A 13199-nucleotide genomic window follows, 5' to 3' on the forward strand; every position below is an offset into this window, starting at 1 on the left:
TCCTGTGGTTTTTCTAGTTGGGTCACAGGAAAGGCCCATACCCCTTTTGGTAGAGAGAGGATTGGGTTTGAGTCTAAAGTTTTATTTTAGGCAGTCCCTGTGTCAGTCATCTGGGGAAGAAGAAAATACTGGATTGAGAACTGGGAACTGTTTCTAGTTTCCCTCTGTCTCTGGACCTTACTTTCTTTGCTCTGGACCTTTTTTCAAATACATGAGTGATGTGGACTGCTGGGGAGTGTCTGTCAGAAACCTTTATAACTTTGTTCCATGTAGAAACTATATTTCAGTTTCAACTAATTTATGAACTTTTAAATTGTAACTTATTAATACTTTGGGGCTACTTATCTCTTCAATCCAGTTTCTAATTAAGAACACAGGAAAACCTGAATTCTCCCTCAGAGGACGGATTCAAGTCAGTGTATATAGTGCCAAATTGTAACAGTGGCCAAAGACAATACATCTTCCTAGAAATTGTCTTAATAATAAGGAGCTGGACGGAAACTTGCCAATATTCTATATCCTTTTGGCAACTTACATGCTTAACGTTGTTCCAGCCTTGGCACAGTGTGGAGAGGGAGAAGAAGAAAGCAGAGGGGAAAGGACAAGATCCAGAGATGTGGGGGAAAAATTAGAACAGCTTGGTGACCTGGTTCAAGGATGGGGCAAGGGGGCAGGGCAAACACCTGTACGACGCCTTAGGATTCTATCTTAGGATACTTCTGAGTATATGTCAGAAGGGCCTTCAGCCTCCAGCAAGATCAATTTGCCAAAGTCATTTACCAAAAAAAAAAAAAAACCCAAAAACCAAAACACCCTGTACATTCCAGAGTCTTCAGCATCTCTGTTCATGACACTGACCATCTGTCCAGCTACTGGGAGCCATGCCTGGTGCCTCTCCTTACGCTACACAACCGATCCATCAGCGTATCCTTTTGACTCCATTTACAGACTGTATCCCCAACCTGGCCATTTCGTTCTGTCTCCTTTGCTACCATCCTGAATTGTCATCTCTCACCTGTGTCCACTCTTGGAGCGTCCTGACCAGAGTTGCTCTTCCACACCTGCGCCTTTGGATTCCATTCTCCAAGCAGCACCAAGCAATTTTTTTTAAAACTAAATCTGTTTAAAACCCTCTATTGAAAAGAAAACCCAGAGTCATTACCAAGGCTGTAAGGACCAATATGATCTGGGCTCTTGCTTTTTCCTTCTTTTCTCATTTTGTACCACTCCCTTCCTCAATTTTTGCACTCTGGTTTCACTGAGCTTCTTTCTGTTCTTTAAATGGACTTCTTTTGCCTCCGGGGCATCACAGTTGGCATTTCCTCTTTCTGTAATGCAGCTCTTCTGGAGCCTCACCTATCTGGCTGATTGCCCTCCAGGTTTCATTTCATGTGTCGTCTCCCCAGAGAAGTGCTTCTTGACCCCTGGTCTAGAGTAGTTCCCTCTTCCACCTGCTCCTACCCAACATGTCTGCTTTCCCATGTCCTTGTTTTATTTCTTAATAGCATTTATCGTCATGTGGGATAATCTGAATAGTTAGTTTTCTTGTTGAGCGTCTGCTGCCACTGAAACAAGCTCTCTGAGGGCAGGAACCTTGCCTGTCTTTTTTCTTGGTTGTAAGCGCAGTTGCTAGATAGCGCCGAGACCTTAGTAGGTGCCCCTGTTCAAAGAATATTTGTTGCCGGGAGGGTGTAGCTCGGTGGTTGAGTGCATGCCTAGCTTGCATGAGGTCCTGGGTTCAATCCCCAGTACCTCTGTTAAAAATATAAACTCAATAAACCTAATTACACCTACCCCCCAAAAAATATTGTTGGAGGAATAAACAAACAGATGATTGAGTGATTAGACCTGGTTAATCTGCCCAGTGAGAGAGATGAGCAGCCTGTGATGAGCCTTGTGGATGAGGTGGGCCCCTAAAGGCACCTGTCGGCTGCAGCTCTGGTGCAGTGAATGAGATGGAGCAAGAAGGGGCTGGTCTCCCGCCTCCCCCAAACCCTGTGATAAACAGAATAGTTGCAGAATTGCTTCACTTAGCCCTACCACCAACACCAAACCCGTTCGGGGCGTTCCAGGTCACTGACAGTTGTTTTGTTTGTAGATGGAGGATATACGAAGTACTGTGTTCAGAAGTTACTCGCATTAGTTTTTTTCCTCCCTTCCTCCTATGTGAACATGTTACTTATTTAAAATACTGTTACTTTTATTTATTTCTGTTTTTATTCAGTTGGGGGATCTCTCATCTTTGTGGACTGAATTTCATTTTTTGACTGCATAACACATTAACAAGGTTCCCAAAGCCAAACTGCACAAAAATGTAAACTCAGAGAAGGGTCACGGCCTCTCCTATCCTTTCATCTCATTCTTACTTGTTTTATTAATTTCTATTATCCTTTCTTTGTTTTTGTGGGAAAAAAGCATGTCCGTAATACATTATGTATACGAATTTATATTTAAATTATTTCCTCTTTCCTTCTTCCTTTGCAGGTAACCTCCTTCTTTTGTTCTTTGCTTTTCTTACTTAACAACATGTCCTGGAGATCACTCATATCATTCTATAGAGATCTTTCTCATTTTCTTTTTACAGTTATATAATACTTACTGTGGAAGATATACCATAGTTTATTCAACCAGTCTCCTGTGTTGTCTGCATCTGGGTTGTTTCTTTTTTAAATAATTAACTAACTAATATTTATTTATTTAATTGAAGTATAGTCAGTTTACAATGTTGTGTCAATTTCTGGTGTACAGACAGCATAATGTTTCAGTCATACATATACATATTTTTATATTCTTTTTCATTATAGGTTACTACAAAATACTGAATGAAGTTCCTTTGTGCTAAATACATAGTAGAAACTTGTTTATCTGGGTTTGTGAGGGTTTTCCTTGTAGTTTCAATTGTACGGGATAGTCTTCTAAAGTTCAGTAGGTATTCTGTGAGAATTGTTTTACATGTAGATGCATTTTTGATGTATTTGTGGGAGAGGCTGAGCTCTGTGGCCTTTTACTCTGCCACCTTGAAGCTCTAGATTATTTCTAATACTTTGCAATTACAAATAATGCAGCAAAGTGAGTTAAAGTATATATATTTTTGTATTGTTGGAGATACAGCTTCAGGGTAAATTTCTAGGGTTGAATTGCTGTGTCAGAGAGTAAATGCATATATAGTTCTGTAGATGTTGCCAGATTTTACTCCATTTGGAGTTGAAGCACTTTTCCCACTGACAGTATATAAGAGTGGTATGTGGTTTATTTGTACAAGTCAAGCAAAAACCTTACCCTTAGAACTCAGCATGCTTGTGGTCCTTTTCTCATCTCAGCCAAGCCTGTTGTTATGTACAGATTTTAATAATAGACTAAACATTGTAGTTAAGATTTGTTTGTTTTCAAGAGTCATAAATAGCAATCATTCGACTTATTTTTTATTAGAAACACTTTTTATCATCCTGTTTTTATAACTTTAGAAGTTTTGTAAATTTAATTTCTCAGACTCTTAGTTTTTTGGGGTGATTATGAGAAATGAGTAAACTGAGAAATAACTATAAATAGGAGATGAAGTGGCTCACAGAGCTGAAATCATTTTTGCAAAGAAGTCTTGAGAAACAGAAAGAATTCTAACTTGATTCCAGTGTATTGGGAGGCGGCAGGGAGGAGAGCTGAACTTTGCAGGAGTAATGACTCTATTTCCAAAAAGACTTTGCATTTTTACTACCAAGGAGTCCCAACAGTTAAGTTTTGTTAGTTGAGAAAAAGAACTTTTTAAAAACGATTACACAAAATTCTCAAAAAAGTTTTGGGATTGTGGTGGGTATTTAGAACCTGAGCATTACATGTTTCTTCTTCCATTGAGGCTTCTTCTAATTAAGCCAGTACTAGGAAGTCTTGTCTCCCCTAACCCACTCGCTATCCCACACTGGATATTTCCGTTTCTCTCCAGAAAGCATGTTTTGGGGGCAGTGGTGTGGGGAATAAGGAGTAGGAATCTTATCTACCTGATTTTTTTTTTAAGTATGCCTGTCGATGCTGATTTTGGGGAACTTTTATCAGGAAAACCATTTGAAACAGCTGAATATCTTTTAAAAAATATTTAATAAAAGAAAGAAAGCTCACCATTTCATTTTATTTATTTAACTTCCTTTATAAAACCTGAAAGATACTGCAAAAATAAAGCAACCAGAGACCAGTCTCAATTAAGATCATAGACACAGAAAATTGAAGCAAATGCTTAGCAAATAGAATTTCACAATGTATGAAAACTATGACCAACTTGAGCGTATGCCAGGGGTGCAAGATTGGTTCAGAATCAAGAAATTCTCACAACATTATTATATCAGCAGAGAAAAGGAAAAAGAAAATGTGTGGTCAGATCAGCACATGCTGATTAGGCATTTGGTAAAAAATACAGTAACCATTTCTAATAAGTAGAAAAGGGAACTGCTTAAATATGTCAAATTACTTTCTAAAAATCAGTACCAAATATTATTCTAAATAATGAAACACTATGGCCATTTTGTTTAAACTCAAAAGTAAGCGGGGATGCTCACTGATTCAGGGATGTCTTAGAGGCAATAAGACCAATAAAAAAGGAATGGTGTAAATACTGGAAATGAAAGTTAACTCTCTGTTTGTCTAGTTATGAGATTGTGTAAGATTCATAGAAGTTTGGTAAGATAGCTGAGTACAGCCAACAGAAATGATTAATAAAGCAAAATTTTTCTCTGTGCTTGAAATAAACACCTGAATATGGAAGTGGGGGGAACGCTGTAAGTAAAAGAGCGACAAGAAGGATAAAATTCCTAATAATACGTTTAACAAGAAATGTAAATACTTGTATGAAGGAAGTGAAATAATCTTATTAAGGGAAATATTAGTAAAACTGAACATACTATTTTCTTTGGACAAACTATCATAAATATGTCAGTTCTCTAAAAATTAATGTATCTAATGCAGTTTCATCTTCGATTTCAATAGAGTTGTTTGCAGAATAGATAAATGATCTTAATGTTCATAGGGAAGAAGAAATATCTGTGAATAGCCAAAGTTAAAAAAAAAAAAAAAGGCTTGTTAGATACTAGAACATGCCATACAGTCTAGTGCAATCAGATTATTGTCATATTGACCTGGGACTTGTTCACTCAGAGTAGATAATCCAGAAATAGGTCTCATTTCATATGAACATTTCATAAACCGTAAAAATATTTTTTACTTCAGTGGGAAGAGGATGGATTAATTAATAAGTATTGCTGAGAAAGCTAGGTATCCATCGGGATACACTCTACACAAATGCATGCAGTTACAGTTGGTTTCAAGATTGAAATATAATAAAATAATACAACCTTAGAAAATAAAGCTATATGATGAAAGGAATATTTTATATATATAAAAATGTAGAATTTCAGTATGGTAAAGATACGATACACAAGATGGACAAAGTTTTAGAAAGTCAACAACTGACAGTTGATATGTAATATACAGTGAGCTCTTTTAAACTGACAAGGAAAAGATATGCAATCCACCAGAAAAGTTGGCAAAGAACGTGAATGAGCAGTTCGTGGAAGTACCAATCCAGATGTCCAAGAAACATGGCAAGCGATGCTCAAGGCCGCTAGCAGTGAGTGAAATTCAGATTCCACTGCTGTGGTTTGCTGAAGGGGGTCATGGACCCCAAAAGGCCTGTGGCGCTCCTCCCTGAGGCAGAAGGGGGTTCCCCTAGCCTTGGGTTTCCCTTTAATGACTTTATGACCTTTTACATTTTTCCTGAAGAATAGTGTTGACTTTTACAATTCTTCCCAGTTTTAGTGATTTTTACTCTTTGTTGTATTATCACGCTTTTTATTGTGACTCATGTTCTCTTTCTTTAACTCCAGTGACATAGGGTTATCCTCTGTGTCACTTAATTTTCCTTTTTTTTTTTTTTTTTTTTTGATATTTTCTGGATGTGGCTCCTTTAAAGAATGGCTAATCATGGCATGTTAATTCCAGCTAGTCTTAACTTTTGATATTCCAAATGAACGTTTTTTTAAGATAGGTTTGTAAAATAAATCCTCACACCTTTAATATCTAGACTTCAGCAGATCTAAATGACCTTTTTTAATGTGTGCCAAAGAGGTTAAATCATGAATATACACAGTTTTGGTTTGCAAAATGTAGTTTCTGGTTGCAACTACAAACCCCTTTTTTCCTTTTGCTTACTCTTCTTTGAGAGAAATACTTCACGAATAGCTCATTGGAAGTTGCATTTGACCGTTTATGTTTGAGCACCATTTTCAAATAGTTAAGCGCATTTGTAAGCTCATTTAATTAATTTTCCCAGTTTTAAAAGGATGATAGTATTATAGCATAGCATAGCGAGTCATGTCCCCATAGTGAGGTTTGTAGGACCCCAAAGAGGTGCTGATGCAGTCTAGTCAAGTGTCCTGAAATAAACTGTTTCTAAATACTTTTCTCCCTTAATAGCTTTATTGTCACGTAAAGGGTATATTCATTGGTTTTTAGTCTGTTCAGAGTAGTGCAACCACCACCGCTGTCCAGTTTAGAAGATTTTCATCACTCCAAAAGGAAACCCTGTTTAATGTCCATAGTATATATATCCTGAAACGGAGACTGAAAATTACCTTGTGTGTCATCTAAGTAAAGAGTAACACAATAAAAAGTATTTCACATTTATATAAAACCTGATCCATTTTCCCCTACAGCTTGGTAAACAAGTTTTGTTTTTGCTTTGTTTTGTTCTCCGTGGGATCAAGGGAGCTGTTTAGTTTTTGTGTGGGTGGGAGTGGTGGTTTGCGGAAGGTTCTTTTAGGGTCACAGTCATTCTAAGCATAAACTGTTGGCTTGCAGGGCGCTAGCTGATATGAACAATGATGGGAGGATGGATCAAGTGGAGTTCTCCATAGCTATGAAACTCATCAAACTGAAGCTGCAAGGCTATCAGCTCCCCAGTACGCTTCCCCCTGTCATGAAACAGCAACCAGTTGCTATTTCTAGTGCACCAGCGTTTGGTAAGTCTGAAATGGGATCAGTTCCTGTATTTCATTGTATATTTTTAAGATAAATATTTCCCCTTTTCCCCCCCTTTTAATTTGTAGCGTTGTGAAATTCTAGGAGGTAGTTCTGTCTGAAAAATGATGGCCCTGTGCAAAAACGATAGTGCCAGAAGAGAAGTGTGTTCACAGTCTAACCCTGGAGTGAGAGTAATGAAAACAAAAGCCAAGGTGCAGATGGTCAGGGAAGCAGAAACAAGCTTGAATGTACGGTTATGTCTTCTGTCTCTTCTTGCTCTTCTGGGATTCTTGTCTCTTCACATTGACACATACTTCCTTTTGGTTTTCTGTTTCCAAGATATCTTTGTGTTTCCTTGTGCATAAATATCTCCTTTGGTTAATGGTGTCTAGAGATATGTATTCTATTCATGGTATGGAGGCAATTGGCCACAGTAAGTGCTTTCTTAGAACAAAATACCACGGGAAAAAAAATAAACATTATCATCCCAATTTAAAAAATAATTCTATAAAAAGCTGTCTTTTAGTCAGATCTTTTTTCTTAAAAATTAAATAGTAATTAGTTGACTAAGATCACCAACAGTTCTGATTTCTTCTCTATTCTTACCCTAGACTTTAATTATTTAGGTTGATTTAGAGATCATGGTAATCAGATCTAACATCTGATTCATGGGAAAGTTCCTAGACTGTTTAAACAAAACACAAAAATTGTGGATAGAGTTTCTCTCCCTCTCTTCATCCCAGTGTATCTGATGACAAGTGATACAGTGAAGGAGATTGGGGAGGGGCAGTCGGTAGTCGTTCAGGTTGTCTCTGCTACAAGGAAGGATAAGCTGAGATAAATAAATGGCACGTTTTTACTTAATAGAGTTAAAACATGCATTGTTTAGCTGCAAGTCTGGTTATTTTAAGGGGAAAGTTACAGATTTGGGGCGAGGCAAATAGGATAGTGACCCAAGAGAAGAAGGAAAAATTCAAAAAGTCAGGTGTGAGCAAAGGCTAGGAAGAGCGGTAGTGAACAGTGCAGTCGGCTCCAAGGGCCCAGGACCCCTCTTCCCCTAGTCTATTGCCTGTTCACAGCACCCGGCCCTTATGCCAGCTTCTTTATTTTTTTCTTTAAAGGTAGTTTAATTTCTAGTTCACTTTTTTTTTTCGGTGGGGGTGCAGTAATTACGTTTTATTTTATTTTATTATTTATTTTTTGAATGGAGGTCCTGGGAATCAAACCCAGGACCTCAAGCCTACTAAGCTTGCTCTGCTACTGAGCTATGCCCTTAACCAGCTTGTTTAAAAGTGGACGTTGCTCTGAATCTCTGAAAGTCCCTGTAGCCAACGTTTGGTTGGGACCCAAAACAGCTAAAATGTGTTTGGTTCTCTTTTGGCCTCCCCTCCAGGGCTGCAAGAGGAAACCTCGGAGTGGAGAAGGGGTCAGATAACCACGGGCATCCCATTTCCTCGTTTCCCCTCAAACCCAGGTGTCAGTAATTCTTCCTCTGACATTTAATATGTCTTCTCTTATTCCGTTCTGCTGTAGGAATTTCAGCTCTAGGAATATTGCCGATTTATTTTCAGGACGTGGTGGCCTCCCTGCCAGAGGGTTGTACAGTCATTGAGTCACCCGCCACCGCCTCTAAGGAAAGCCGGGATTTCTGAGCTGCTCTCCTGCCTTGGCTCTTCCCCTTGGCTTCTCTGCTGCCTTCCCTCCCCTCGTTCTTGTCGCATCAGCATTCTCAGTTAACTATTTTCAAGAGGATTAATCATGAGGGAATAGCAGAAAATGAGAAAAGTTAAAGTACATGGTCCAAAAAAACCCACTTTGCCCACGTTTACTCACAGATCTGGCCTTTGCTATTAAATCTAGTTCCAGCCTCTCAGCTCAGCCCAAGCTAATATTTTTCTTACGCGTCTTCTGGCGACTTGATAACTTGAGAACACACTTTATTACTGTTGTCATCGTCTAATTAATATTAGACATTATCTGACCATAGATTTCCTAGCCCTGTGGTAGGCCTTCACATAAAGTATTTTATTTGGTCACAACAGGAACCCTAAAAGTGTGCAGATGTTATTGGCCCTGTTACATAAACGAGTGAACTGAGATTCCAAGAAGTTGAACAGTTTGCTCAAGACCGTATTTCTGAAAGGGAAGTAGAGCCTCTCCAAACTCAGAGTTTTCCTAAAGATTCTTGATTTTCTTACCGCATTCCCTCTCCCACTTTCATTGTTCCACAGGCATCAGAGTGGCGTGGGGTGTCATCCCTCTTCCACGGTTAATGCAAATGTTAACACCCCATGGAATTAAGACTGGGTAGGGGTTGAACAATCATTTTGTTAAGAAGAGGAAAATGGGGCGCAGTGATCCTGTGACTTTCCTACGGGTCCCCAGCTGTATTGCAGGACATTCTATGAGTGCCTCATCCCTTCTTCCTGCGGTGAATTTGCAGACAGCATAATTCTTCTTTTCAATATTTTTAAGCCCCAGCTGTGTCCTGGCTGCTGGGAAGATGGTGGCAGCAAGAAAGACATCATGGCTCCTGCTGCAGTGGGGCTGCTTGTTAAATTGGGGGAAGCAAACAAATGGTAATTCCATAAAACAGCATAATGTGAGAGAGACTGACAGGACAGGGGTTTATGGGAGACTTCTCTGAGGAGATAGCTTTTGAGCTGGCTTAGGGATGAGAGCCATGTGAGGGGAGAAGACCACCAGGCAAAAGCAACAGGTCCTAAGGCAAAAATGAGCTTGGTTCACAGGAGGAACAATAGTGAGAGCCTTGGGGGGAGAGTGTAGCTCAGGAGTAGAGCGTGTGCTTAGTATGCATGAAGTCCTGGGTTAGATCCCCAGTATCGCCATCAAAAATAAATAAATAAGCAAATAAATAAAACTAATTACCCCCCCAAAAGAAGCAAAAAAAAAAAAAAAAAAGATACGTTAAAAAAAGAGAGAGCCCTGTAGCTGGAGTATCCTTAGGCCTTAAGGTCAGGTGGTAAGGCAGGAGCCAGATGGCTTGGGGCCTGATAAAACCACTAAGGAGTTAGCATTTTTTTTTCTAAATGCAATTGAAAGCTTTTAACCAGGGATGTCACGTGGTTGAAAGACACTTAGGAAAAATAATCTGTGTTATCTGAAGACTGGATTGCGGGGGTGGGGGGAGGGTACCACAGGGAGATGATGGTAGAATCAGGGAAATCAGAGAGGAGGCTTTTTGCCTCTGGCAAGAGATAAGGCGATTTAGATCCTGGGTGGTGATAATCCACGTGGAAGTTAGGTAGAGTTGGATTCATGATACCCTGTATTGCGGAGGAAAAGTACATCAGATTTTGGCAGTATTGAGTTTGAGGGCCCTAGTACATTTCCAAGCGGAGATGTTAAAGAGGCAGATGAATCTTTGTGTCTGCGACTCAGGAGGGGTCTGTCAGCCCTGGGAGAGTTTGAGTGTGGATGGCATTGAAAGCCCTGGGACTGGATATCTTAGAAAGTTGTGAGAGGATTTCAGTCTTTCCATTGAAGCAGAGGATATAACATGGAGAATCCCACACGTGGGTCGTCAGGAAAATGAAACTTAAGGACTGAGGGACTGATCAGTCATTTACAGGAAACTGAAACTGATCCCATGACCAATGAACTTCCACCAAGAGCCTCTCCTCCTCCTCAAGTCCAGTGCTTGGACTCTGACTGCATTCTCCCCTCGTTGTTGCCCGTAAGTCCAGCCCACCCCAAAGCCTCAGAGGACTCACCTGTAGCTTGCTACAGTTTGCATGTCCTGAATTTTAGTCCTTCTGCTGTTTCTGAATAAACTCAACTTCTGGTAATGCAGGCTTGCCTCAGTTTCCCTCTTTATCTAGGTTGACAAAGTGTAGCTAGAGCAGGTTGAAGACCTAGGACCATCCCTGGCCATCTGTGACATTTAAAAGTCTAGTAGAAGGGAAGAAGCCAGAAACAGAGTGAAGTGGGAGGAGGCTGGTGTCCTAGTAGCCAAGAAAAAGTGTTTCAAGGAGGGAATGCTCCGATGTTGAAGTTGCTTCTGAGGGATTGAGTAAGAACAGGGTAGGCATGTGATGGGGTTTGACAGGACAAGCTTGTGTCTGACCTTGATGAGTAGTTTTCTGGAGTGGTCAGGACAAAAACCTGCTGGGGGCTTGGAAGAAGGGCGAGTTTAAGTGTAAGGGAGAGACAAAGCTGAAGGAGTGTGTCAGCCCAAGGATGGGAGGTGCTCCTGCAGTTTTAGAGCAGAGGGGAAAACGGTGGAGGGGAGATGGGAGAATTTCAAGAACTGAGACTTAGCAGAATGAGGAGGGATGGCATGTAAAAGTCCAGCCCACCCCAGAGCCTCAGAGGACTCTGGAAGGTGTGTTTATTTGGAAGTATTCAGAAAATACTCATTCATTCAGAAAACGGTCTGGTTGATAAAAGGATAATAGTCTTTGCAGTGGCAATTTAAGATGAGTAAGTAACTTAAAATGGAAAGATTATGATGTTAAAAAATAGTGACAGTGATTGTGCCTGAGATAAGAAGACGAGAACAATCTGGAGCAGTCTGGTCCCTGGAAACTCTCAAAACTGACCCAACAAGTCTGCCTTTTGGGACAGGATCCCACACCGAGGAGGAATGGCTGGGACTGGAATAAAAATTAAGCAGGGCAGCGACACAGAGACAGAAGGAGAATAAGGTTCAGACCAAAGCGGGGGAGGAGAACGGAACCTGGAAATCCCAGGAAGCAGGGCTCTCATCCAAATGAACGACAGGCAGTACCAGGCAAGGTCAAATCCCACACAGAGTTATTATCAGAAGAAGAGAGTGAAGGGCTGAGCAGCGCCGCTGTGGACAGTGGGAGCACACCAGTAACCTGCTCTCTCAAAACAGGCTGAAAGGTACCAAGAAAATGGTACAAGTCATGAAAGACGGACACAGATCAGAATTTTAAAACCTCAGAAATCAGGTGACCACTCAGGAAAGAATGAGACATAAAAGAAAAAGTCAGTTCAGAAATGAAGACTGAACCAGAAGCAACACAAGAGAGGCTGTCTGAAGAGAAACATAAGATAAAAAGAGGAAGATTTCACACTTTAAAAGGAAATGAAAAAAAGAGATAAAAGGGATCTGAGAAAAAGTGGCAAATATTGAAGGCAAAGAAAAGTGAATAGATGGTGTGTGGGGGTCCCTGAAGAAGAAAACCAAAGCCAGGGCACAGAACAAATGATTAAAAACTGGTTCAAGACAGCTTTCTTAAAATAAAAGATTTGAAACTAAATTTGAAAGAATAGAGCATGTGCCTGAGAATACTGATTCTGAGAGATCAGCACTAAGTTATGTTCTAGTAAAACAAAAAAATCATTCGGGCACGTAGAAAAAGAAAGCACATGGTTTGCAAGAGAAAGAAAATTAGAAGGCCTTCAGACTTTTCTGCAGCAGTGCTTCATGCCAGGAGGAAATGGAGTAACATATTTAGGATTCTCAAGGAAACAGTCAGCCAAGAATTTTGTGTCCAGAAAAACCACACCAACCAATTTTCCAGCTCTCTGGACACTAACTTAGTACCTTATAATTAAATGCAATTCTGACGCTAACTTCCAGACACAGTGTCAGATTCCACAATTGTAAGGGCTCAGTCCCAGAGGACTGCCCTCACTTCAGGCCTGAGTCACAAGTAATGGGCCCCAGGGGACCCATGCTTCTGTCTGACTTGACTGCAAAGTCAGAGGTTTCCCGCAAACCTGTTTCCCCCTTTCTGTAATTTGCTAGAACAGCTCACAAACTTAGGGAGACATTTACTTACTTTGCTGGTCTATTATAAAGGATATTATAAAGGATACAGAGGAACAGACAGGTGGAGAGGTGGACGGGGTGAGGTCTGGAAGGGTCCAAAGTGCAGGCGCCTCTGTCTCTGTGGAGTGGGGGTGCGCCACCCTCCCAGCACATGGATGCATTCACCAGCCTGGAAGCTGTCCAGACTTTGTAGTGTAGGAGTTTTATAGAAGTTTCATACATGGGCACACTTGATTAAATCATTAGCCTTTCATTAGCTACATCTGCAGCCTCTCTGCCCTCCCCTGAGATCTGTGGAGGTTGTGGGTGGGATGGGGCTGAAAGTTCCAACCCTCTCTAGTCATGCCGTGGTCTTTCCTGTGACCAGCTCCCATTCTGTAGCTGTTTATTGTCCCCCAGTCACCACTCACCTCATTCAAGACTTTCTTACCAC

General features: G+C 40.5%; 1 protein-coding gene across 4 annotated transcripts in view; it reads left to right on the forward strand.

The window, feature by feature from the left end:
- ITSN1 (intersectin 1) overlaps nucleotides 1-13199 on the forward strand; it is a 192368-nt gene that overhangs the window by 56762 nt on the left and 122407 nt on the right. For all 4 annotated transcript variants that reach the window (XR_004139034.2, XM_031459257.2, XM_031459251.2 and 1 more), the window contains exon 5: nucleotides 6841-7001. Coding sequence is in view for 3 of the 4 variants with exons in the window: in XM_031459257.2 (XP_031315117.2) it covers nucleotides 6841-7001 (161 nt within the window). In the remaining variant the exon portion in view is untranslated. The remainder of the gene's footprint in view (nucleotides 1-6840; nucleotides 7002-13199) is intronic.

This window comes from Camelus dromedarius, chromosome 2 (genome assembly GCF_036321535.1).
Source record: "Camelus dromedarius isolate mCamDro1 chromosome 2, mCamDro1.pat, whole genome shotgun sequence".
Lineage (NCBI taxonomy): Eukaryota > Metazoa > Chordata > Mammalia > Artiodactyla > Camelidae > Camelus > Camelus dromedarius.